General features: G+C 46.0%; 1 protein-coding gene across 6 annotated transcripts in view; it reads right to left on the bottom strand.

Moving 5' to 3' along the window:
* szt2 (SZT2 subunit of KICSTOR complex) overlaps window positions 1-25,651 on the bottom strand; it is a 93,186-nt gene that overhangs the window by 58,553 nt on the left and 8,982 nt on the right. For 5 of the 6 annotated variants that reach the window (XM_015962238.3, XM_015962242.3, XM_015962240.3 and 2 more), the window contains exons 8-32: window positions 21,043-21,253; window positions 20,168-20,338; window positions 19,864-20,095; window positions 19,639-19,768; window positions 18,023-18,168; window positions 17,558-17,710; window positions 17,098-17,212; window positions 16,764-16,969; window positions 16,403-16,639; window positions 14,558-14,636; window positions 14,384-14,472; window positions 14,133-14,301; window positions 13,896-14,013; window positions 13,645-13,755; window positions 12,641-12,844; window positions 12,462-12,559; window positions 10,529-10,667; window positions 10,142-10,444; window positions 9,836-10,040; window positions 9,272-9,399; window positions 4,178-4,445; window positions 3,503-3,671; window positions 3,151-3,243; window positions 2,985-3,063; window positions 1,496-1,786 (exon numbers count right to left, since the gene is read on the bottom strand). In XM_015962238.3, coding sequence (XP_015817724.1) covers window positions 1,496-1,786; window positions 2,985-3,063; window positions 3,151-3,243; window positions 3,503-3,671; window positions 4,178-4,445; window positions 9,272-9,399; window positions 9,836-10,040; window positions 10,142-10,444; window positions 10,529-10,667; window positions 12,462-12,559; window positions 12,641-12,844; window positions 13,645-13,755; window positions 13,896-14,013; window positions 14,133-14,301; window positions 14,384-14,472; window positions 14,558-14,636; window positions 16,403-16,639; window positions 16,764-16,969; window positions 17,098-17,212; window positions 17,558-17,710; window positions 18,023-18,168; window positions 19,639-19,768; window positions 19,864-20,095; window positions 20,168-20,338; window positions 21,043-21,253 — 4,144 coding nt within the window. The remainder of the gene's footprint in view (window positions 1-1,495; window positions 1,787-2,984; window positions 3,064-3,150; window positions 3,244-3,502; window positions 3,672-4,177; window positions 4,446-9,271; window positions 9,400-9,835; window positions 10,041-10,141; window positions 10,445-10,528; window positions 10,668-12,461; window positions 12,560-12,640; window positions 12,845-13,644; window positions 13,756-13,895; window positions 14,014-14,132; window positions 14,302-14,383; window positions 14,473-14,557; window positions 14,637-16,402; window positions 16,640-16,763; window positions 16,970-17,097; window positions 17,213-17,557; window positions 17,711-18,022; window positions 18,169-19,638; window positions 19,769-19,863; window positions 20,096-20,167; window positions 20,339-21,042; window positions 21,254-25,651) is intronic. The other variant, XM_015962239.3, reaches the window with a different exon arrangement.

The raw sequence follows: 25,651 nt of genomic DNA, 5'->3' as shown, positions 1-25,651 counted from the left end.
CTTAAACACACACAACACAGGATACAGATGTTACCCTGCAGCTCCACAAGTAAAATTTAACCTGCACTGGTTACTTCATTTTAATGTTACTACTCACTTTTTTTTATATATATTTATATTTAGTCATCTATACTTACGTATCTATTTAGTAAGCTTTTAGCATGACTCTCTAATATTTTGCTTTTACTGTATTATACCTTGTTCTTTTTTCTATTGTATTATGCTGCTGAGAGGCCGCTGCTCATCAAACACATTTCATTGCAATGTTGACCCTGTGCTAACTTGCATATGACAAATAAACTAAACTAAACTAAACTAATGGTTTCTGTGGCAACCGACAAATAGACAGGGGACCGATGCTTGTCATGAGATGGAACCTGGACAAAGCTGGGACACAACACTCAATGTTATTGACTCTTTGCTGTTGGGAGAAAACAGACTACAGGCTTACGGTCAGTTCACCGGGTTATCACAGGACAGAAAAGATTTAGATGCGTGGGCGGTGCCAGCTTGAGATCACTAAAGCAAGACAGGCTCCTGCCCCAATCTTTTCAGCCAAGCAAAACCGTAACAACCCCAACTCCTGAACACACTCCCAACCTCCACCCCAAAAGACAGAGTGGCCGCAGCTCAGCGCTCAGGTCCATCAGGACTGTCAGAAACTTTAAAGCAGCTAATAAATAATTTACATCTTAGTCCCCAGTCTCACATCTGTAATATCCTCTAATAAGGCCAAAGCTGTTGTTATTTAAAGGGATGTTCTGATCCACTTTGCTCATGCTTTAATATCTACTGTATTTAAGCTACTATGGAGAATCTGCAAACAAGCTAGGTTTTTAATGCAAACATGGTCGTGAAACACTCACCCCTCCCCTCGGGTATCTTCCTTGAAACACTTCTGCCAGAACCAGAAACCCTCGATGCCGGAGGAAAGAAGTCCAAAATATATTTATAGCTATTTTATGTTAGGACGTTGTTAAGAGCCATGAAAAAATGTTTTAAGCTAATTTGATTTTCAAATTTGCTCTTGCAGCTTTAAAGTTAAAGTCCCATTAGTTGTCACACACACAGGTGTGTGTGCGCAATTTGTTCTCCGCATTTGACCCATCCCCTGGGGGAGCGGTGAGCTGCAGACAAGCCGCGCTCGGGAAATATTTGGTGGTTTAACCCCCCAATCCAACGCCTTAATGCTGAGTGTCAAGTAGGGAGGCATTGGGTCCCATTTTTTCAAAGTCTTTGGTATGACCCGACCAGGAATCGAACCCCTGATCTCCCAGTCTCAGGGCGGACACGCTACCACTAGGCCACTGAGACTGTAATGGTTTAATGGTTCTTCGTGTGATTCAGTGTGAAAATGAACACATATTTACCTTAATAATGACCTGGTGAATATTCCGTGTCCGGACTTCTAAAATCCTTTACTAGCCAACACGCCATAACCACAGACTTAAACAATAAGTTTCTCTTTAGAGATCTAGTTAAATGCTCTCCTCACCGAGACAGGTAGGCAGTGTCTGGATGGGCATGGAGCCGTGGCTGCTCTTCATGTTAACGGAACATGTGACATGAACAAACAGTGGGGGCATGTCCAGCTGGGGCGCCTCAGGCTCCAGCAGCGAGTCCCCATCCAAGATGCTGAAGGAATCCTGGTCCTGGTTTACCGTGTTGGAGTCTGACAGGGAGCGGTCTTCACCCTCCCCATGAGAGTTGATGTCTTGATGCTCCACGTACTCCACCACAAGGTCTGTGTCGCTCTCCGACATGATGCAGCAGCCGGACATGTGCTCTGGACAAAAGGGAGACATACCATCCTATCAGCTTCTAAAAGCACCACAGCTTAATCAGACAAGTTTTCATATTCTTCTCTCAGGTTTTACCAGAGCTCCAGCACGGTTTCCAAATCATTGATCACGTGCCACTTCTGCTAGATCTCATCACATTTGTAAAAGAAACAACTCGTGGTAGGCGTTAACTGACTACTACTTTCTTCTACAATCTGCTCTTTAACTGTACTATTTTCTGCAATTTCAGCTGTTAACTTTATTTTCTCTCTAAGTGTTTTTCTCCCCAGAAGAAGCTACAACGATGTTCTGCTGAGCTGTGGTGGCCTCATGGAGGGGGCCATCGTCTAGCACACTGCTGCTAACCACTTAAACTTTCTCCCTCTCCTGATAATAACTTTTTGCTTTCCTTGACGTTGGATGTGCTACTGCTAGTTTATCCATTTAATTATAGATTCACTAGGATAAATACAATAAAGTTTATCTCTCGCCAAATAGAATATTTACTAAGAAATCACAATATAACTATAGACACATTACTTGTCTTTGTGTGTGTGCGTGCGTGTGTGCGTGCGTGCGTGCGTGTGTGTGTGTGTGTGTGTGTGTGTGTCTGCTCTGTCTTCTCGATCCCCAGTGAGTCGTGGAGGATGGCTGCTTATACTGAGCCAGGTTTCTCTGGAGGTTTCTTCCTGTTAAAAGGGAGTTTTCCTCTCCACTGTCGCTATATGCTTGCTTAGTATGAGGACTGCTGTATAGTCACTGACACTAGTCAGTGACTTGATGCTATTTGCTGGGTTCCTTATATAGCAAACATTATTTCTGATTGGCTTAATGAACTGACCTGAATTGGAATGTTTATTATGTGAGGTGCCTTGAGACGACTCTTGTTGTGATTTGGCGCTATATAAATAAACTTGAATTGAATTGAACTGAATGTTGTAGCTGCAAAGGATTGTGGAGCAGTGTTTTCTTTATTTTTGCTCGATGTGCATCAGTAAAACAAAGCATTTGATTTAACTTTGTGAAATTTTACGTTAAATTAGATAAAAAATCCTGAGGGACCACCATAGATGGGTCTTTTCGTCTCCTTCTCTCTTTGGTTTTAGACCGAAACCTCTGGCCTCCTCCCAGTTAAAAAACGCAAACTATCCTCAGAATAAAAACTTGGACCCAGTCTAACTGGTTAGGACTGATCTTCCTCACCATCTTCAGTCGCAGGCTCAGCCTCTGACAGCAGCTCTTCACTGGGTCTTCTCTCCGTTTCTTCATCCTCTGAGTCCACCTAAGTCCAAAATCACAACACAAAGGGCATAGACAAAGCAGTCGCAAACAAAAACACAAAAATATGGGATCCATCAAAATGACTCGCCTCTTTCTTGGATGATGCGGGACAATAGAAGAAGTAGTGAGGATTGGAAGGGACACATTTGAAGTACTGGGACAGGATGTCCATGAACTTTTCCTGTTTGAATAAAAGATGAAAATATACTTTAGCTGTCAGAGAAACTGATGGTAAACAATGAGACAAACACTGAAGAATACACCGACAACAGTTCAAGTTTCAGGACACGACAGGATAACGTCAGAACAGACTCGGCAATCTGACCAGAGCAGTGGACAACACCAGAGACAGAACTCACAGGACAAGTCCTACATCTATGAAAGTGCTTCTTGTGGTCCCAGATCAACACAGATGGATCATGTATAAGGAGAGTCAGTACCTGAATGATAGTGTGCACATCTGGATGCACTGCACACCTGGGCTGCGTCTGCAGTAGGCTCAGAGGGAACTCTGGTGTTCTGGACTCATTCACGTCCGGTGGAGACGTGGGAGCAGAGACCATCCCTCTAGATTCTGCTTCACAGGCATCTTCCACTTCCACACTACTGCTAAAACAACACAAACATTAATAATAATAACAATAACAACAATGGTGTCTCAATAATACGTCACTCAGAGGAACAGATCTAATGTCAGAGGCAGCAGAACCACTCAGACTGGACCTAAAGGACAGCAGGATCAGTGAAGTACAGTTAGATCATCAGGACCAGGCTAAGCTGGACCACAGCACCATCTAGAGAACACTTCCTGTTACTACTGAGCTAAAGACTACACTCCTCACACCCTCCAGACTGAGTCCTCCTTCCAGATTCTACGACCCTGAATAGAAAAAAAGTAAACCAGCCAGACCCAAAAACCCACAGACTTGATGTACAGACCAGAAAACAGCAGGAACAGCCTAACTGAAGCCATAAAATCTATTCTGTTGATCAAAGCTCTAAGAGAAATCCGAACCTGTCCCAGAAGGTCAGTGCGGTACTAGAATCTGTACGTGCCTCACACCATCAATGCTTCTGCGTTTGCATCTCTGGTCTTTATTTTTGATGGACCTCACCTGGATGAGGAGGCTACTGCTGCCCTGCCTTCTGCCTGATCCTGATCAGCTTCTCCAATAACAAAGGTAGCAGGGCTTCTTAAAGGTTTGAGACTTGGCCTTGGCCCAGGAGTCATCCTACTCGTCCTGAAGGTCCTTATGTGTCCACAGAGGGCCTGAAGGAAGGCAGTGATGTCAATCTCCTGCAGCGACTCTTCACAGTAGTCCATTGCCATCAGGACATCCTGAGAGCTGATGCAGTAGGACTGCTGCAGGCTTCGGTACACACCTGAAGAGCACAGAGTCCAGCATCAACACATGTCCAACCACTGCGTTCAGTTTAACTGGAACATAACTCCTTTCGAGCTTGGATTTGTCTTCATCATGTGTGTTAAAGCGGCAATAACAAATCTACAGGGCAAGCTAGCTTTTAAACACAAACATGGTCCCAGAACACTCAGCCCTCCTGTCAGCTATCATTCCCAGGCCACATTCGCCTGATAGTGGAAACGAGGTAGAAAAAGGCGACTGGTTTTTAACACTACGTCCAAGCATCTTCTGTCGTCCGTGACTTTGATGTTTTTCTTTTTGAGAATCTGGTAGTTTGTCCTAAAGTTAAAGAGTCAGCAGCCGGCTGTTTCTCCTTTTCTGATATTGAGCAGAGAACCTCTCACACACCAGTGGTGTTCTGTTGCTAAATATGCAATGTGTGGAGGACCTAGAGAAGTGTGGAAGTGTGATAAGCCGTGTTCGAGATGAGCCAGTTCTGCGCAGATTCGATCACCGGTGATCGGCGAACAGTGCATGCCGGTTAGATTTGTGTCCGACTTGACGCCGACTTGCTCGGACGTCATGCATACGTAGGCAACGATAACCTCGTGAGATCAAGGCGGCCGCAGACTTTGGAGCAAGGCGCTGCAGTTGCCCTCCACCGGCTGTAAAACCTAGAGGATGACGGGAAACGCCTGGCTCTCACCTGATCTAAGATCTGATTGGTTCATATTTTGATCCAAACATCCGGTGGTAGAACATGAAATGTTAGTTGGTCGCATGGTTTTTATATATTGTCTGGTTTCATTTAAAAAGCACTGAAAGGAAGGTTTTGCATTAGAAAATTTCGACTTATGTATATGAAATTTAGCTAATAATATCAATAAATTAATCAAATAAAATTCAAACCAAACAACATTCTCAAAATTTGAAAGCTGTCAAAACCATAAACTTATGTTCCATGTTCAATATCATGTGATTCTCTGTTAAACTGTTGTTTTCCCACAGAACCCCGCTGACATTGTGCTTGCTATTTCTTTGTAGTTGTATTATGTGCTTTGTCAATAAAGCGTATTCAAGGAGAAAAAAAATGATAGTTGGTCACATGTATTCTGTAAATCATGTAACGTTGATGATGACAACTATATAGGCCATAAAGAGAAATGTGTTTTGTGTTCTTTTGTCACGTTTCCTATGAACACACTAAACCTACAGCTGATAACCTTTACTTATTATTACAGCCAGGTCTCCATATACAATATATGATATCCACAAACACGTGAGGATGTGTTTCAGCTGCTAACAGGCACCAGAATTAAAATAAATAATTAAACAAGTATGAACTCTAACGGGGTATCTTCAGCCATCGTGACCCCCGAGCTACACATGTAGGGAAATCTGTCCGACTTAAACGCCGGCTTTCAGCCACTCCCCCTGCTGCTTCCGTCTGCTCTCGTCTGTTTTCCAGGCGAGGCGCAGCTCAACTCGAACACGGCCATAGTTTGACGGGACCGAAAACCGGATGGTCGAATAGTTGCTTTCGGTCCGAGCCGCGTTATAGGGCAGTGTTTCCCAGCCCTGGTCCTCGAGGCACAGTGTCCTGCATGTTTTCCATGTTGCCTTTGTAAACACCAGTGTTTCCCTGCTGCCACACCCCTGACTTAAATGAATGAGTAATTAACAGGCATATGCAGCACTTTATGTCCTCCTGAGGAGCCAATGCAATTCAGGTGTGTACTGAAGCAGAGACATGGACAACATGCAGGTCAGTGTGCCCTGAGGACCAGGGTTGGGAAACACTGTTATAGGGAGCCTACGTCTCCTCCCTTTCTGGTCGGCTCATGGGCCCCCGGATGAAAGAAAAAATGAGTATAAGTCAATGGAGCTAAAAGAGCTATTTTCAAATACGCTTTGCCTTAAGCCCTGGATAGCACATATATTATACTTCTATTTAGATGAAAAGTAATGAAGTGTGTTTCGACCATGCCTGTCATGTACTTTGAGGTCTATCAGCTTGTAAAAGTCTGTAATTAGCAAGACTACAAATCAGACATCAGCACGTTGCATGTATGATGTCACCACATAATCTCCTCTCCACTAGCGTAGCTGCTACTTGCCAAATGACCATATTTATGGTGGTTCTTTCCTCCTTAACGGGACTTTACGGAGTTTTGAATTTTATGCTTGCGATTGCCCCTTCAAGCCAAAAGCGTAACGGCAGCTTCAATAGTAGGCTCGTGCACGAGGCGCGCATGCTGTACGTGCACACTCCTTAACGAAAATAACAGCTGAGACAGTCCCGTGTGTGTGTGTGTATGTGTATGTGTATGTGTGTGTGTGTGTGTGTGTGTGTGTGTGTGTGTGTGTGTGTGTGTGTGTGTGTGTGTGTGTGTGTGTGTGTGTGTGTGTGTGTGTGTGTGTGTGTGTGTGTGTGGTGTGTGTGTGTGTGTGTGTGTGTCCCGGAGGACAGAGGACAGGAGAACGTGCAGCTAATTAATTAAATAACTTGGTTCTGTATCTTTCTCTTCAGCACAGCCGACAAAGGTTTAAGATGGGTCAGTCCTCCTGCATGCTCAGATCATTCCCTTCCCCTGCTTGAAAAATTGTTCCAAAATGAAAGTTGAACCCACATCTTTTTTATCTGTGAATTCAAAGCCGTTCGGCGAGTCTCAAATAAAAATTTGGGCATCTTACCCCCAAATTCCACTACCTCCGCTCCGCTCCGCTCCGACACGAACGCCGGAGCAAAATCGATCGGCAGTGCGGCGCAGTGCGCCGCTCTCTGTTCCGGCGTCCGGCAAAAATAGAATCGATCCTATTTTTGCAGGATGCCGGAGCACCTCCGCAGTAAATGGACAGAAATCACAACCGCCCAACAGGAAAAGGAGCAAGCACAACTTCCGTTTTTCACAACAAATCGATAAACAAAAGGCGTTTTTTGTTTCATATGCACAGGTTTAACAACTTTTAACAACTATCAATGGCGGCTGAAGTTTAAATGCACAAAAATAAGCCATAAATACAGTTTCCACTATCAAAGTAGTCACACTTTGTTGATCCAAACACTGCTGATCTCTCAACACAAATGATGGGCAGATTAAACAGCTCATTTCGATGCTTCTCCCACACAACGGGTGTTTGGATCTAACTTCCGCGTTTATTGCTCGGACTGTATCGCAAGATCTCGAAAATCCTGCGCATGCTTGTTTGCCCACCTCAGGTTTCCGCACCGGAGCGGAGCCGTTGTAGAGCGGGTAGCAGTAAAAATTGAGTTCGGAAGCAAGCGGCTGCGGAAGGCGGGGGCGGAGCGGAGCGGAGGTAGTGGAATTTGGGGGTTACTGTAAAAATATACCATTAATGTAAAAATGAAACTAATTCCCATCCAGAATCGAACCCGGGTTCTCTGCATGAAAATCCATTGTCTTACTAGGCGAGCTAAAGCAACAATGACGTCCCTTGTAGTTGTAACATTTATACCATTGATGATAACTGAAACAACGTTCAAAGAACGGTTCGGAGGGCTATGCCTGAGCGTGAACGCGCATGAAGCAGCCTGCTCGACCCGAGCATCTCTCTTTTTCTGTGATTTTACAGAAAAACAGGCAATCACAGTAAAAATGCCAGGGCTCATTCTACAGGACCAGGGCATTGCAGGAGAATGTCTGAAGAAGAAATTTATTATTTCTACATGTTTTTGCTGTCAAACTTCCATAATGCCCCTTTAAGGAAGGATTTGAAGTTTGTTAACAGCCATTTTCCCTCTGTTTTTCTCCGTGTCTGGTTCGATGATGTCACTTTGGTGAAGCGCATTCGTAGTCCTGGACGTATTTTCACACAAAACATAAAATAATGTTTCCCCCATTTGAAAATAGCATTTTCTTGGTATCAAAAAGCTTCTTTAAAATTCACAGACATCATATGTGAAATCCATGGCACAAACAAGCGGAATTAGAAAATAGCGTTTTTAGGCCCATTGGCTTGAATTCATTTTTTAGTTGTCCCCGGGACCCGTGGTCCAGAAGTAGATGGGCGTGACTTAGGCTCCCTATTAGCGTAGGTTTTTATACAAATGCAATTAGATACTAGATATTATATTAGATATATAATCCTCTGACCAAGGCCTGCTCGCTGTCCCTCGTTCTAGGTGTCGTACTCGTGGGGACTGGGCTTTCTCAGTCCTAGCACCGTCTCTCTGGAACCAGTTGCCACCCTCAGTTAGGCTGTCCCCATCTCTGCCAGCCTTTAAGAGTCACCTAAAAACACACCTTCTCCGCTTGGCGTTTCCTGAATATGTTTGATTCGGCCCTCTTTTACGTTGAATTTCTTTCACAGTTTTCATTGGTTCACTCTATCCCTTGTTTTACCCATCTGTCCTGTACTAGAGTGTTTCACCTTTTTTGTATTTAGTAATTTAATTTGCTTTTATTTTTGATTTATTCACTATATTTGTACTTCTACTGTACCATGTTCAGCGCCTTGGGCTTCCTGACAGGGTTGCGGAAGGCGCTTTATAAATAAAGCTTTGATTGATTGATTGATTGACTGATTGATATTAATTTTTTCTTTTTTTCTCACTTCCACAATACATGTATAGCTATACCACAGCTAGAATTTTGTTAAGAGGTATAAAAAAAAATAATGTTTTAAGCTAGCTTGTTTTGCAGATTTGTCATTGTAGCTTTAAACCTCTGGTGGAGAAGCCTTCGTCACATGTAGCTAGGCTGTTGAGACACCTCATTGTGATATCACACCGTGTGTTTACCTAAACTATGACCAGTTTAGGTTTCCTCAACTGAAACATGCTGCAGTCACAAGATTCCCATCTGAAACAACCTGAGGAGTTACCTTTAACAAAGCTTTGGTGATAGTGTTCCTGCAGCAGGCTGCAGTAGTTAGCCAGCTCTTTATGTTTGTGAGGCTGAGCCAGGAGCTCCGTCCAGGGAGATGGACTGCTGCGGTCCTGAGACAGAGATCTGATGAGGATAAACGCAAACAAGCATGGATTAAGATCAGATCAGCAGAAACATCCATGCTGATTTAAAGAAACTAAGTGTCTAAAGATAAAAAGTCCACAAGTCGTGTTATCCAGAAACAGCAAAGTCTTGCTGAAAACTTGTTTTGTTTTTGATGAACTTCAGAACAAACGCTTTGATTCAAAAGTTATTTTTTAATACCGAGAGAAACTGTTGAGAAACGGAGAGGGGGGAGATCCAGATTACGGGACATCAGATGAACCTGGAGCTGCTTGTTAAATAAAATCCTCCAGGTGTCATCTTTTCATTATGAAACAACACAAGACATCTTCAGAAGATGTACTGTGACTCAGTGAAACATGGAACTGGACCACAAGCAGAAGCAGCCATGATCTGGCTGGTCTGATGGTGTTCTGCATGAAGGTGAGCACCTTACCTGAAGAAGACGTCTTTGGGCTGGTGGATGGAGTTGGGCTGCACTAGCTTCTCCTTAAGTTGCTCCAGGGAGCAGTTGTAGATGTAAACTGGGCATTTTAAAGAGTTGCTGTTGGTGCTGTGCTGTGAAACCTGCCTGCTGAAGCTGATGTGCACATCCACCTTCTGTGGTTCTGAAAACTGGACTCCCTCTTTTCCTCCAAGACCTGGAAAAGTGAGAATAAGAGTTACATTCCCCAGACAATGCCTCAAGTTGGTGCTGCTCCTCTTTGATAGCAAACCACACTACTGTGGCTTTTAAACCCACCTGAGCTTGGTGTGCCAAATTCTTTGTCTGACAGTCTGCCAACCAAACTGTCAGGGTCTAAACTCAAAGACTCAACAGACTCGGTGTGGATCTCAGAAGCCTGTGAGGGGGGAGGTGACTTGATTGGGAAGAGTCCGCTGCTGGATGTCCTGTGGCCGGACTCAGACCTGTCTAGACCACTGGTGGAGCTCGACAAGGAGTCTGCCTGAGACTTGTTGCTGGGAGTCAGGGTATCATCCTCCTGTGCACTGAAGGTTCTCTGAGGCTCAGTCTCATCTACTGATCCCATCAACATCAGAACATCTGCAAAATCAGAATAAAACCCACATCTTATTCCTCAGAGCATCTGCTTCTGCCTGAGAGCAGAAGGACAAACTTCAGCTGTACCTGCAAAGGAAGCAGGAAGAAAGGTGAGGAGCAGCTGCTGGGAGCTGATGTACTTGGTGTAACACCTCCACTGTGGTGTAGAGAAGCTCCTCCCCAACAGCGAGGGCTCTTCATCTACAAGGTCCGCATTACTGAAGCTCTGTCAGACACCAGGAGGAAATTAGTTACAGGTCAGCATGAGGGGTTTAAAAGTCCCAAAGCACATTTGTTCTACAAGAAAACCCTCTGTTTATCAAAAAGGAGACATGAACAAGAGACAAAATAATCTTTTACCTCAGACGTTTGATTAATAGGACAAAACAAAGCCTGAACAGTGTCCAAGAATAAGGTTTAACAACTGGAAACCATTCTTTGAGCTTCTAGAAAGCATATGAAACTCTGTTGGGGCTCACAATGACCCAGGAGCCCTGGAACCCGAGCAAACAAAACCCCATGAATTAGTCCTACAACGAAAAGGCACAAAAGTCGAGTGGGTGGGGAAAACCCACTAGACCAGGACAGGAATGTTAACTAACTATTTGTAGTGTGTGTGTGTAGTGTGTGTGCGTGTGTGTGTGCGTGTGTGTGTGTGTGTGCGTGTGTGCGTGCGTGTGTGTGTGTGTGTGTGTTTGTGTGTGTGTGTGTGTGTGTGTGTGTGTGTGTGTGTGTGCGTGCGTGTGTGCGTGCGTGTGTGCGTGTGTGTGTGTGTGTGTGTGTGTGTAACTCACTATGGGAACATTTTTTCATGTTTAACCTATAACATGGGGACACGTGAAATCGTGGGGACATATGGCTGATCCCCTAAATGAAATAAATAAATAAATAAAATAACTTGGTTTTACTGGTATTGACCCTTTGCACGTGACGTCATGCAACTCAAGTGACCACCCCCTTCGCCATGATGGACGGCAAAAAGGCCGTTTACACCCGTGGAAACTCAACTGAAGGTAGTCAAAACAAGCCAGTTTGTAGCCTTTTATCGCTTTTATTTAGTTGATTTAACAGTAAAATGGTTTTAGCTTGCTGCGTGGTCGGCTGCACTAACAGACAAGGACGTAAACTCAACTCGTTTTGTTTTTTTTAATAACTTTGATGGAGACTGAGGACGGAGATGAACTGCAGCGGACTAGCAGGCCTCAGATTTGCAGCGAACATGTTTTTACCGGGTAAGATTAACGTTTATTTATTTCACGAGGAAGACGGGGACAGGGATAAATGATGTGCTTATACTAGTTATTGATAATCTTGATGGACGGGTATTTCACCACGGAGGCTGCGTGCCGTCCACTGTAGTGTAAAGCGAGACATTTATTAACAATATTAAAGCTCCGATGTATGATTACGTGTGTTAAAATTCAGTTTTTTATTTATATGAGCGTTGGCGTTCAGAAATCTTCTCATTCCGGTGAGAGAGCAGCAGCTGAACCCGGGAACACCACCAGCTTTTTAAAAATCAGCTTTGGTGTAAAGTGAAACGCTGTTTACAACATAAACTTATAAATCCAGCGGGGTGAATTTAGGCAAAGTCAGCAACGTGTTTACATCGGTGAAGAGCTGCAGAGAGAACGTAAGCTAACGTTGGTAAGCTAGTTAACACACCGCTCTCTGTGAGCCCCCGCTAGCTGCGCTACTTCTTCTGATAACTGAACTGGGCATGAACTAGTGGAAGGAATGCTGGAGGAGTTTTGTTTTTCTTTTGATCGCAAAAACAATGTCAGGCTCTACTTTTCCCTTTGTTTAGTACTCGTGTCGCTCACTGTTTACATGCTTTTGCCGTCCAGCATGGTGGACCCACGTGATTAGGTGACGTCGGTGCAAAGGGTCAATAGTGTAAAATAACGTTTAGTTAGGATTGACGTTAGGAGTAGACCAGTATTGGTTAGGGTCAGCTCAGACAAGAAAAGGCCCTGTGACATGACATCCTGCTGAGTGGGTTGTTCTCAACTCGGATCACCTGTAAAGTGCTTGTAGATCCCATCACCTCCTTACTGCTGCTGGTGGTGTGAAATGATGTCACAGTATCCTGTCTGTCTGGAGCTTTAATACTTTCCTCTGAAATACGAACAAAAGAAAAAGAACTAGATTATGAGACATTAGAGGATGTGTGCCGCCGCTATAGATGACCCATCTGACCTTTAATAACAGATAAAGAGAACGGAGCCACGTGCCCATCTCGCTCTCGCTCCAAGATGTGATGCATGAAGGCAACATGGTCACTGGCTGCTAGTGGGACCTCTCTGTCGCTCAGCTCCTGCTCCAGGCTGCTGTGGAAGAGGCTGAGCAGGAGCTCGTTGGGCAGATTTGAGGAGCTAGGGGCCTCTTCCTCGCTCTCTACACCTAAAGAAAACAGGAAACCTCAGATTTGTCTAAAATTTCCTTCAGGTTTAGAACACATAGCACCTATTTGATGCTGGGTACAACAGACCTGAGTAAAAACAGGGATATTCTGGAAACTAAGTAAGTAAAAGTTTATTTATAGAGCGCCTTTCACAGATATAAATCACAAAGCGCTGTACAACATGATAAAGATCAGGGCAAATACCTCTAACCAATAAAAACTTCAGAAAAACAATAGCAGTGATAAAGTAGAAAATAAAATCATGAGTATAAACAAAGTGAAGGTGTGAACCCGAACAAAGCCATCTTTTAGAACATTTAGGGAGGGAACGCCTGGATGAAAAGGTGAGTTTTTAGATGATTTTTAAAGACCTCTACAGTGTTAGAGAGACGGAGATTTGAAGGCAGACTGTTCCAAAGTCTGGGTGCAATAGTCTGAAAGGCCCTGTCCCCTTTGGTTTTCAGTCTGGTTCGAGGAACAGCCAGGAGGTTTTCAGATGTGGATCTAAGGTTCCGAGAGGTGGTGTGTGGGGATAAAAGCTCAGATAGGTAGCTTGGAGCCTGGTTGTTGAGAGCTCTATAAGTCAGGACTAAAACTTTAAACTGAATTCTATATTCTACCGGGAGCCAGTGGAGGGACTGTAAAACCGGAGTGATGTGAGCTCGTCTGCTGGATTTGGTTAGGAGTCTGGCTGCTGCATTTTGGATGGCTTGAAGGCGTGAGAGGGAGGTTTTGCTGAGACCAGTAAAAAGAGCGTTACAGTAGTCTAAGCGTGATGACACAAAGGCATGAAAGGTACCTGCACTGAATGTGAAGAAGAAGAGTTCAACCTGCTGACAGTTAGGGAGGAGCTGGATGAGATCAAATTGGAAAGGAACCATCTGGATGTTGTCCTCAGAGGCCAGGACTTCTACCAACATAAACAGGAAGTCCAACCATCAATTCAGAAATCAAAAACTAAAAAAATCACTTCCTGAAATGTGGTGGCTTTTACGTTTATGCAGTAATTCACTTTGACGCCTTTTACTAATGTTAACTAACATTTATTACCCTGCAAATCCTTGAATCCAACAGGCAGCGCGCAAACCTGGTTCTTATTCTGACACAGCTGGCTCAAATACTCAAACGTCATCATGGTGGACATACACGCTAGATCTGTTGGGAAGATCTACAACAAGGCAGCAGGTCACATTTGGTTATTACAGTCCCAAAACAGACACAACAGCAAACAGCACTCTGTTTCATGCCGGGTGTGTTGTGTAGCTACAGGAGAGAACGTGTACACACCGCTTGTGGGACCTCCTGGTACTTGAGGCCCTGGAAGTGTCGCTGCTGATCCATGCAGTTCATCACGATGCCGCTCTGTGGCTCCACCCAGCACTCCGTCACCAGGTTCAGTTCTGTGTCCACATCCACAGCCTCCACCTCTGTGTCGTTGTCATCATCGGTGGAGAAGCTGCCATGACATTCTGTCAGACGCCTCTGCTCCATCACAACCCCTCGCACGTCATTAGACCAAGGTGTTGAGCCAGTCCTACCTGTCCTTGCTGGTGGTTGAGTGGGGTGGAAACAGGATGTACTGGACAAGGCAGGAGTGACTCTCTCGGCCAGTGTCTTCTGACATGCTCTGATCAGACAAAAGAGCCAAAATCATGTCAACTAAGGGCAGATGTTACAACTGTGGGAGTCAAAAGTGTCCAGTTGTTGTTCACCTTCATTGGCAGCTCAATCACCATGTTCATGATACCCTCTCCACTGGCAGCAAAATGAAAACCTTCTGAAACACGAATCCTACAAAGATATTAAAACACATCTACAAATGACTGTTTCCACTGCAACAGATCACACAGCTGGAACATCTGGAAGCATCCCAGAGCTGAATGGCACCAAAGCAGCTTTTCTTCATAAGTCTTATAAAAACTAGGGATGCACCGATGGATCTGCATTTGATCGTAATCGGCCGATAGCGCCCCTATCGGTTTTGATCGGAATTTTCAAAATAGATCAAAGCAGACCGATCAGGTAGGGTTGTCACGGTAACCGGTGTAGCGGTAAACCCCGGTAAAAAAAAAGTTGACAATAATGATAACCGTCTTGTTTTTTAAAAAAACTGTATTATCTTGGTGGGATTACTGTGGCTGCGGTGTAGGCGCGGTGACCCTTACCAGCCACCGTATCATCGGCTGAAGTTGCCGGCGGCACATGCGCGCTTTGTTGTTTACAACCAAAACTTTCTTGAAGATAAAGCTGAAATAATGGTCAAAGGAGGAGACGGCAGCGCTCAGGAGGACATTTTTTATCCCTCAAAGAAGACAAAGTGGGAAGTACGGGCATCTTTTAGATATTTGAAGAATGCCGAGGGAGTTTATAGAAGACGGTATCCTGTTTGCAGCACGTGCAGAAAAAGTGTCTGTGACAGGCAGCAACGCTTCAAATCTCAGGACACATCTGCGTGACCATCACCCACAACTCTACAGTCAACGCAAGGCAAGCTAACGTTAGCGTTTTAGCTAAAATGCGTGATCCGAGGATTTGGGTTGAGGGAGAACGCAACGAGTCGCTATATAAAGCAGCCACAGCGCCGCTACCTGCATATAAACCGTGTCGCGGAAACCCCCATGAAATGACGCTATGCATTACGGGGCTCCCAGGGGCAGATAAGAGTTGGTCTCTCTCCGAGAATAATTATGAATTTAACAATCATTACTGCCTGATGACATTTTCCCACATCTGCAAAGCTCACTGGAAGGACACAAACCGAGGACAATATTTTCCTGATATAGGGTTTATTACTCAAGTAAGGGTAAAAAAGTATCTGATTAGAAGGCTACTTAAGTACTGAGTATCATCTGAGCTAATATTTTTAAAATGATGACATCAAACAGACATAAAATAAGAAGTTATGGGCAAATATTGGTATTTTAAAGACTAAAGGGGAAAAATGTAAACAAACAAACAACATAATTACAAAATAACACATTTTAGGCAAAATTTAGACACAAACCGAGGACAATATTTCCTGACATACAGGGTTTAATTAATTGTGTGAAAATGTAGCACGTTTAAAAAAAATACCGCGATAATACCGAAAACCGTGGTAATTTTGGTCACAATAACCGTGAGATTAAATTTTCACACCGTGACAACCTTAATACAGACCATTTTAGATTAGGTTACATTTCCTTTATTCCCAGATTATGTAGTTTGTACCACTCATTATAATGTTGTAGAAAATTTCTGGCCAATCCACGTGATCGGTATCGGTGATCGGTATCAGCATTCTTTGATATCGGTATCGGTGATCGGCAGCAAAAAACCTGATCGGTGCATCCCTAATAAAAACATGCTAGTAATTTTCAACAAAGACATCTTTCTAGGCTCAAATTGTTAATTTCCAGCTATTTTTAGGGGTTTTGCCCCTATTACAAGTGGGCCTTCGTGTCAAGATTAGAACCGCCTAAATGCATGACTGCAGAGGTGTTAAAGAGAGACTGTAATGGTAAGATGTCCAGATTAAGGCATGTTTCTGTGTCAAATTTAAAACTCAGCAAACTCACTCAGACAGCATTGACAGGATGTGGGCGACCGCCTGCATGGTTACCGCCGGTCCGTGACCACTCTGCACGGCCCACACCCACCGCCGGTGGAGAAAGTAACGGGAGAGCGAAGCCAGGGTGGAGGAGGCTGTGCGGTTGGCTGCCATGCTGAGAGGCACGGCACTATTGGAAGGCACTGGAAAGTTCTCCATGTTGAAAATGAAGGGAGTCCTAAAGTCCAAAGGCAGCTTCTCATACCTGTAACACATATTGGGATCATTTAGCCTCTTTGTCAAGCTGACAGAAAATAGTGCAAGCTAAGATCTAACTGGTTAATAATCGGCTGTTTGATTAGATAATAATTAGGTGTTGGTGTTTTGACCTGATTAGCAGCTTTTCCAGAGGCTTGTTAAGCACCACAACACAGGGTCTGTCTGACAGGGCAGGCTTGGCAGCAGTGGTAGGGGGACACTTAGATGGAGATGCGTTACCAACAATCTTCCTCTTGGTTTTTGGTGTGGCTTCTTTGTTTTGAACACGATGAGGAAAGCGGAGCTTGAGGATCTGCTGTCGGAGTTCATCCACAATCTGATGGATAAAAATCTTTGGTGAGCTAAACTCGGAACTTGATTTGCCAACAAACCGTGAGGGAGACGCTTTCACCCCTCTCCAATGTGGTTTGGACAAGACCTGTTGCATGCACTGGTTTTCAGTACCTTGTTTCTGACATTGGCTGGTGTTCCGATAGGAAAGCCCAGACGCAGAACCATGCAGGGGGTCTTGGAGATGACACGAACCAGGTAGAAGGAGGTGGGAGTCTGGTCAGATGAACTGTGGAGTCGCATGAATTCAGTTTTAGATTCCTAAGCTGTTTGTTTCAGTAGATCAGGTGTAAGATCTTGTTTCACAGATTAGTTTTAACACTACTTGCATTGTCTTAATTCAACAAAAACTCATTAAACTACAGAAAATCTCCATGAAGGTGTGTCTGGGAGATCAACGATACAGACTGTTTTAACTAGAAATACTGGGGGGAAAAAAACCCAAAGAGCCATAGCCAGGACTCAAAGATCAGAAAAAATGACCTACTGGTTCAGAAACTCAGTACCAAAACCTTCAATCACATTTTGCATGTAAACAGGAAACAGAGAGAAATAAAGGTGAAAGTCGTCCCACCTGTAAATGAGTTTTACGTAGGAGTAACCCTCCACCAACACAAAGCTGCTGCAGTCCTTCAGCAGGGATGTCAGAGCGGAGTGGGAGATGCGACACTGAATGGTGCTGTAACGGCCATTATTTCCAGCTGTGTGCAGATGTTTGGGGATAGGTCTGCAGAGATGAGACCACATCATGAGTAAGTAGAGTAAACAAGTCTGCTTGATGGATACAAACAGAATTTTAAACACTATAACCAACAGAGAATAAAGTTGGTTTTAACATGCACTTTTTATCTTAGATTTGACCAAAACAACTGGAGCTCCATAATTTTTCAACACTAGAAGGGCTCCCTTTAAACTCTGGATAAAACAAGGTGGTTTGCATGCCTTCACGGAATGATGTGACTTTTTCATTTCCTCTGCCACCGTTGGACCTAATCACAGTATGGCTGATGCACACCTCAAACAAACATGAGGGACTCACAAATCATGCTCCAAGATGATAGTGATGCGATGCATGTGTAGCCATCGCTGCCAGAAGTTGGTATCCATGGAGAGGATGGGCTTCCAGTACAAAGCAAACTGGGACTGAGAGGAATCCTTGGACCCACTGTGCTGCAGAGACAGAACCTAAAACAGAACCAGATCATTCTGTTAGAGAGGAAAGGCTGAGTGGGTCCAGCTGAAACAGGTGAGGCAGAGTGGTATTGACCTGCCTCACACCAGGACCAGGTTTTAGAAAAGACTGGCTTTTAATAAACTCTAGCTCCACAGGTTCTACTAAATGCAACTGTGTGTGTGTGTGTGTGTGTGTGTGTGTGTGTGTGTGTGTGTGTGTGTGTGTGTGTGTGTGTGTGTGTGTGTGTGTGTGTGTGTGTGTGTGTGTGTGTGTGTGTGTGTGTGTGTGTGTGTGTACTTGTCTTTATGGGTTTGTGTGGACCAACCCCTGACGGGAGACCAACATTGTGTGGACATTCACCATTGTGTGGACATTTACCCGGTCCACACAACCAAAATCCTAGAGGAAGCTTCCTTTGTCCCACCTAGAGTTAAACATAATTTCTGCACCATTCTGGCTATAGTGGAAGTCAGGGTCCACACAAACAACTCAGAAAACGTAGTACACACAAACCCATAAAAACGTGTGTGTGTGTGTGTGTGTGTGTGTGTGTGTGTGTGTGTGTGTGTGTGTGTGTGTGTGTGTGTGTGTGTTTGTTGGGGGGGGGTCTATGTACACGTGTCTTAAATCCGTCATCCGTCATGCTACCATTTCATCGGCTGTTGCCAGCCTCCCCATCTTACACCAGGTCCAAAGTCTGCTGACAGTTGTGCACATTTTCCCATCAAGTTTTTCTTTATAAATCACAGAGACTGTGTAGAAGAAGACTTACGCAATTTACTGACCCCATTTTGTGAATAAGCAAGCTTTCAAAATGAGGCCCTTGCTGTGTATTGTAGCAAGGAAACAACTAAAACGTGCTGGATAGTGGTCCTCTTCCTGTAAACTATCTCACAGCATGTTTTCGGGTACAGTGATCCCTCGTTTATCGCGGTAGATGCGTTCCAGACCTGGCCGCGATAGGTGAAAATCCGCAAAGTAGGGACACCATATTTACAGTACAGCACATTCTCTTTTTGTGGGTAAAACTCAAGAAAGAAATGTTTTACTTGGTTTTTTTATAGTTTTATTACAAAAAGTGCATTTTATGATGAAACTGATGAAAAAAAATCAGGAATTTCTTGATATTTCGCATAGAAAAACGCCGCGAATCAGTGAAAAATACCGCGAATCTGCGGATTTCCCTTGAATAAGGCTCCAAAGAAAAAATCCGCGAAGTCATGAATCCGCGGTAAAAGAACCGCGAAGTAGCGAGGGATCACTATATTACCACATCCGTTTGCTCAGACCTTCATGTTTCTGATGTGTGATGTTTACAACTTGCATGTGAACATTCATAGAACCACGGGATGTGGTTATGATAAATGACCCGCAGTTGTGTAGCACCTTTCAGAGTCAGAGGACTCCAAAGCACTTTACCCTACAGTGTATCATTCATCCATTCATCCACACACTGGTTCTGATTGAAGACGCAACCGTACCGGGGTGGTTGAGCCTGGAGGTATGTAGAACAGGGGCACTCCATTTTTGGTGCTTTCTGGAATCATGTAGTTCTCAGGAATAGAGTTAAAGGACTGCAGATGTACCAACATCTGATCGGTCTGGTTGATGCTGGAAAACAACGTACAGCACATGTAAATGCGTTACAGCCCAGCAGGCATGGAAGATGAACTGTTGTCTCTGGAGAACCAGAGAAGACCCGGTACCTCTGAAGTGTGTTCCAGAAGCGGCGGATGACAGAGGTTCGGTATGGACTGGTGATGGGCTTCCTTTGGGTGCAGCTGATATCGTGCAGGATGTCGTAGCTGCCCTCCATCGTCACCTCTACCCTGGTGGTTCTGTTAGAGGCACCCAGAGGCCAGGAGGCGGCTGCTAGGTACTCTATATGCATGTTATGTTTCCACAACAGAACCAACTTTACCTCCAGCTGGGTCCCACCTAAGAAAAGCAATGGGCCAGTTACCACTCTGTTCCATTAGGTTTCACTCAGGTCCAGGTCAGTGGTTTTACCTTTGGTGAGGCTGATGTCCCTGATGGTGTAGCCCTCTCTGAGGCGAACTGACACCACGCTGATCAGATGAGCATGAACCTCTTTTTCTGTGTGCTTCTTCCTCCTCATGACCAGGGCGGGATTGCCGCTGGCCGACACCAGGTGCTCATTGAACAGTTTGTCCTGAGAAACTACAAAACTATCAAGTGTTTACTACGATTCACCAGAGCCGTTACAGACGTACATTTTTATTCCTCCAAATATTGTCAGAGTACTAGCTCAGAAAACCAAAACCATCAGTGCTGGTAAATCACTGGCAAGAACTTTTAAGTTTTAGTATGTTGTCCACTAGGGATGTGTATTCGTGAAATTCTGGTGATTCGATACGTATCATGATACGGGGAGACGATACGATATATCACGATATATTGCGATACATTCAGCTATATTAACAATTTTTTAGACTGAATTTATTGTACAAAAATTCAACACACAGTCGAAACTGATACTTAACATGTTTAACATGAGGATCTGAACCATGACAGAGGGATTTACATGTCAGTGGTGGAAACAAAACCCATTGCACACTGCTGCCAACTAATGTTCGGCTTTGAATTGCACCAAAAGAAAAGAAAATATACAAATGTTTGAATGCAAATTCTTCCAAAAATTCGATTCATAGCTTTTAAATATTGATATAATATTGCGTGAAAAAATATCACTATATATTGTCATATCGATATTTTCTTACATCCCTATTGTCCACCAGTCGGAAGATCTTGAGCAGGTTTAATGAGACTCAACTCTCCAGTAGCGCCACCACTTGCATCAGTACCATTCAGACAGAAACAATTGAATAGGAAGAATGAGATGAGAATATGAAAAGTTGACTCACCACAGAAGTACTCAGAGTTCAGAGACTCAGGGGTCTTCAGGAAGGAGTAGGTTAAAAATGCCTTGTGGTAAGAATTAATCTCCTGACTGTTCTGGTCCACGTCTGGACAACTGGACAAGTAGGAACCAAAGGTGGCTAATGATATGAACTTCATCAGCTCCACATTTGGGATGTAGCCAAAGCTGCAGTCGTACGAGTACGCCCCACCAACCTGGAATGAGACAGCAAGCGTTCTGAATCAGGAGGACTGAAGTCCAAGAAGATCTAGGACCAGATGTGGGGCAGAGCGTTTGGTTCTCGGTCCTGGTGGTTTAGCTGGTCCAGCTTCCTGTTTGAGTACAGGACTCTCACAAATGTGAAACTAACAAACCTGGGTTGATATTTTAATAGATTTCAACTGTTTTGTTTTATTTGTTGATATATTTATCATTAAACACACAGAGGGGCATAAAAAGTGTTTAGTCAAAATGATTAGAGTGGTGAGCAGAAATCCAAGAGCTACATGGGGGGCCTAGTGAATGACCTGCAGAGAGCTGGGACCAAAGTAACAAAGGGTACCATCAGTAACACATTCGCCACCAGAGACTCAAATCCTGCAGTGCCAGACGTGCCCCCCTGCTTAAGCCAGTGCATGTGCAGGCCCATCTGAAGTTTGCTACAGAGCATATGGATGATCCAGAAGAGGACTAGGACAATGTCATATGGTCAGATGAAACCAAAATAGAACTTTTTAGTAAAAACTCTACTCAAGTCTGAAGGATAAAGAATGCCGAGTTGCATATAAAGAACAACATACCAACTGTAAAGCACGGGGGAGGAAACATCATGACTTGGGGCTGTTTTTTCTGCTAAGGGACCAGGACGACTGATCCGTGTAAAGGGAAGAATGAATGGGGCCATGGATTCTCAGACTTAGAGTGAAAACCTCCTTCCACCAGCAAGGACATTGAGAATGAAACATGGCTGGGTCTTTCAGCATGACCATGATCCCAAACACACCGCCCAGGTAACCTTTTCAGTGGCCTAGTGGTATGAATGCCCACCCTGAGACTGGGAGATCATGGGCTCAAATCCACAGTCGGGTCATACCAAAGACTTTAAAAAAAGTAGCCAATGTCTCCTTGCTTGACACATTAAGGGACTGGATTGGGGGACAAATTACCAAATAGTTCCCGACCACGGACATGTCCGCGTGGGGATGGATTCAATGCAGAGATGTAATTTTACCAGTGTGTGATGACTAATGAGACTTTATAGCCTGGCAAGTCAGACTAAATAAATATGTTATTTAACTTTGCACTCCTCCTTGAACCGTCACCTTATCGTGGTGGAGGAGTTTGAGTGCCCTAATGATCCTAGGAGCTATGTTGTCTGGGGCACTTAGTGCCCCTGGTAGGGTCTCCCATGACAAATTGGTCTTAGGTGAAGGGTGAGACAAAGAACGGTTCGAAGGATCTTTCATGGCGGTGAAAACGAAGAGTCGGAGTACCCGGCCCGGAGGGTTACCGGGGTCCCACCCTGGAGCCAGGCCTGGGGTTGGGGCCCGTGAGCGAGCGCCTGGTGGCCGGGCTTTCGCCCATGGGGCCCGGCCGGGCCCAGCCCGAACCGGATACATGGGCTCGTCCAACTGTGGACCCACCACCCGCAGGAGGAACATGAAGGGTCCGGTGCAATGTGAATCGGGTGGCAGACCAAGGCGGGAGCCTTGGCGGTCCAATCCCCGGACAAGAAAACTAGTTTTTGGGACATGGAACGTCACCTCGCTGGCGGGGAAGGAGCCGGAGCTTGTGGCAGAGGTTGAGCGGTACCGGCTAGATATAGTCGGACTCACCTCGACACATTGCATTGGCTCTGGAACCCGAGACCTGGAGAGGGGTTGGACACTCTACTTTGCTGGAGTTGCTCCGGGTGAGAGGCGGAGGGCTGGGGTTGGCTTTTTGTTAGCCCCGAGACTCTCTGCCTGTGTGTTGGGGTTTACCCCGGGGGACAAGAGGGTAGCTTCCTTGTGCCTTCGGGTCGGGGAACGGGTCCTGACTGTTGTTTGTGCTTATGGGCCAAATATCAGTTCAGAGTACCCACCCTTTTTGGAGTCCCTGGGACGAGTGCTAGATAGTGCTCCATCAGGGGACTCCATTGTCCTGCTGGGGGACTTCAATGCTCACGTGGGCAATGACAGCTTGACCTGGAGGGGTGTGATTGGGAGGAACGGCCCACCTGATCAGAACTCGAGCGGTGTTTTGTTATTGGACTTCTGTGCAAGCCGCAGTTTGGCCATAACGAACACCATGTTCGAACATAAGGATGCCCACCGGTACACTTGGTACCAGGGCAGCCTAGGTCACAGGTCGATGATAGATTTTGTAGTCGTATCATCTGACCTGCGGCCGTATGTTTTGGACACCCGAGTGAAGAGAGGGGCGGAGCTGTCAACTGATCACCACCTGGTGGTGAGTTGGATCAGATGGCAAGGGAACATGCCGCGTAGACCTGGCAGACCCAAACGCATAGTGAGGGTCTGCTGGGAACGCCTGGCAGAAGAACCTGTCAAGACGGTCTTCAACTCCCACCTCCGGCAGAGCTTTGACCACGTCCCGAGAGCAGTGGGGGACATTGAGTCCGAGTGGGCCTTGTTCCACTCTGCGATTGTCGAGGCGGCTGTTGCTAGCTGTGGTCGTAAGGTGGCCGGTGCCAGTCGTGGTGGCAACCCCCGTACCCGCTGGTGGACACCAGAGGTTCGGGGAGCCGTCAGGCTGAAGAAGGAGGCCTACAGGGCGTGGCTGGTCTGTGGGTCTCCGGAGGCAGCAGACAGGTACCGGATAGCCAAGCGGGGTGCAGCAGTGGCAGTTGCCGAGGCAAAATCTCGGGCGTGGGAGGAGTTTGGTGAGGCCATGGAGAAAGACTAGCGATCGGCTCCAAAGAGGTTCTGGCAAACCGTCCGGCGCCTCAGGAGAGGAAGGCAGCAACTCGCTCACACTGTTTACAGTGGGGAGGGGGAGCTGCTGACGTCAACTGAGGCTATAGTCGGACGGTGGAAGGAATACTTTGAGGAGCTCCTCAATCCCACCAATGCGCATTCCGAGGAGGAACCAGAGCTGGGAGGCCTGGGGATGGACTGTCCGATCTCGGGGGCAGAAGTTGCTGAGGTAGTCAAACAACTACACAGCGGCGGAGCCCCGGGGGCGGATGAGGTTCGTCCTGGGTATCTCAAGGCTATGGATGTTGTAGGGCTGTCATGGTTGACACGTCTCTACAACATTGCGTGGTCATCGGGGGCAGTTCCTAGGGAGTGGCAGACCGGGGTGGTGGTCCCCATCTTTAAGAAGGGTGACCTGAGGGTGTGTTCCAACTATAGGGGGATCACACTCCTCAGCCTCCCTGGAAAGGTCTACGCCAAGGTACTGGAGAGGAGGGTCCGATCGATAGTTGAATCTCAGATAGAGGAGGAGCAATGTGGTTTTCGTCCTGGCCGTGGAACTGTGGACCAGCTCTATACCCTTGCAAGGGTGATGGAGGGGGCATGGGAGTTTGCCCAACCAATCCACATATGCTTTGTGGATTTGGAGAAGGCTTATGACCGTGTCCCCAGGGGCACCCTGTGGGGGACGCTCCAGGAGTATGGGGTGGGTGGCTTTCTGTTGAGGGCCATTCAGTCCCTTTACCAGAGGAGCGTGAGTTTGGTCCGCATAGCCGGTAGTAAGTCGGACCTGTTCCCAGTGAGGGTTGGACTCCGCCAGGGCTGCCCTTTGTCACCGGTTCTGTTCATCACTTTTATGGACAGAATTTCTAGACGCAGCCGTGGTGTGGAGTGTGTCGAGTTTGGTGGCAGGAGAATCTCGTCTCTGCTTTTTGCGGATGATGTGGTCCTCCTAGCTTCATCCAGCTCTGACCTTCAGCTCTTGCTGGGTAGGTTCGCGGCCGAATGTGAAGCGGCTGGGATGAGGATCAGCACCTCCAAATCTGAGACCATGGTTCTCGACCGGAAAAGGGTGGCTTGCCACCTCCGGGTCGGGGGAGAGGTCCTACCTCAAGTGGAGGAGTTTAAGTATCTCGGGGTCTTGTTCACGAGTGAGGGTAGGAGGGATCGGGAGATCGACAGGCGGATTGGTTCGGCGTCTGCAGTGATGCGGACGCTGAGCCGATCTGTCGTGGGGAAGAGGGAGCTGAGCCAGAAAGCCAGGCTCTCGATTTACCGGTCGATCTACGTCCCAATCCTCACCTATGGTCATGAGCTTTGGGTAATGACCGAAAGAACGAGATCGCGGATACAAGCGGCCGAAATGAGTTTCCTCCGTAGGGTGGCCGGGCTCAGCCTTAGAGATAGGGTGAGGAGCTCGGACATTCGGGAGGGACTCGGAGTAGAACCGCTGCTCCTCCGGATCGAAAGGAGCCAGTTGAGGTGGTTTGGGCATCTGGTCAGGATGCCTCCTGGACGCCTCCCCGGGGAGGTGTTTCGGGCATGTCCTGCCGGCAGAAGGCCCCCGGGTCGACCCAGGACACGTTGGAGAAGTTACATCTCCAATCTGGTCCGGGAACGCCTTGGGGTCCTGCCGGAGGAGCTGGTGGACAAGGCCGGGGAGAGGACGGCCTGGAGCTCCCTAGTTGGGATGCT

This window comes from Nothobranchius furzeri, chromosome 16, assembly GCF_043380555.1.
Source record: "Nothobranchius furzeri strain GRZ-AD chromosome 16, NfurGRZ-RIMD1, whole genome shotgun sequence".
In the NCBI taxonomy this organism is placed as follows: Eukaryota; Metazoa; Chordata; class Actinopteri; order Cyprinodontiformes; family Nothobranchiidae; genus Nothobranchius; species Nothobranchius furzeri.
The sequence above is the reverse complement of the archived record's forward strand: the minus strand, read 5'-3'. Positions and strand labels throughout refer to the sequence as shown.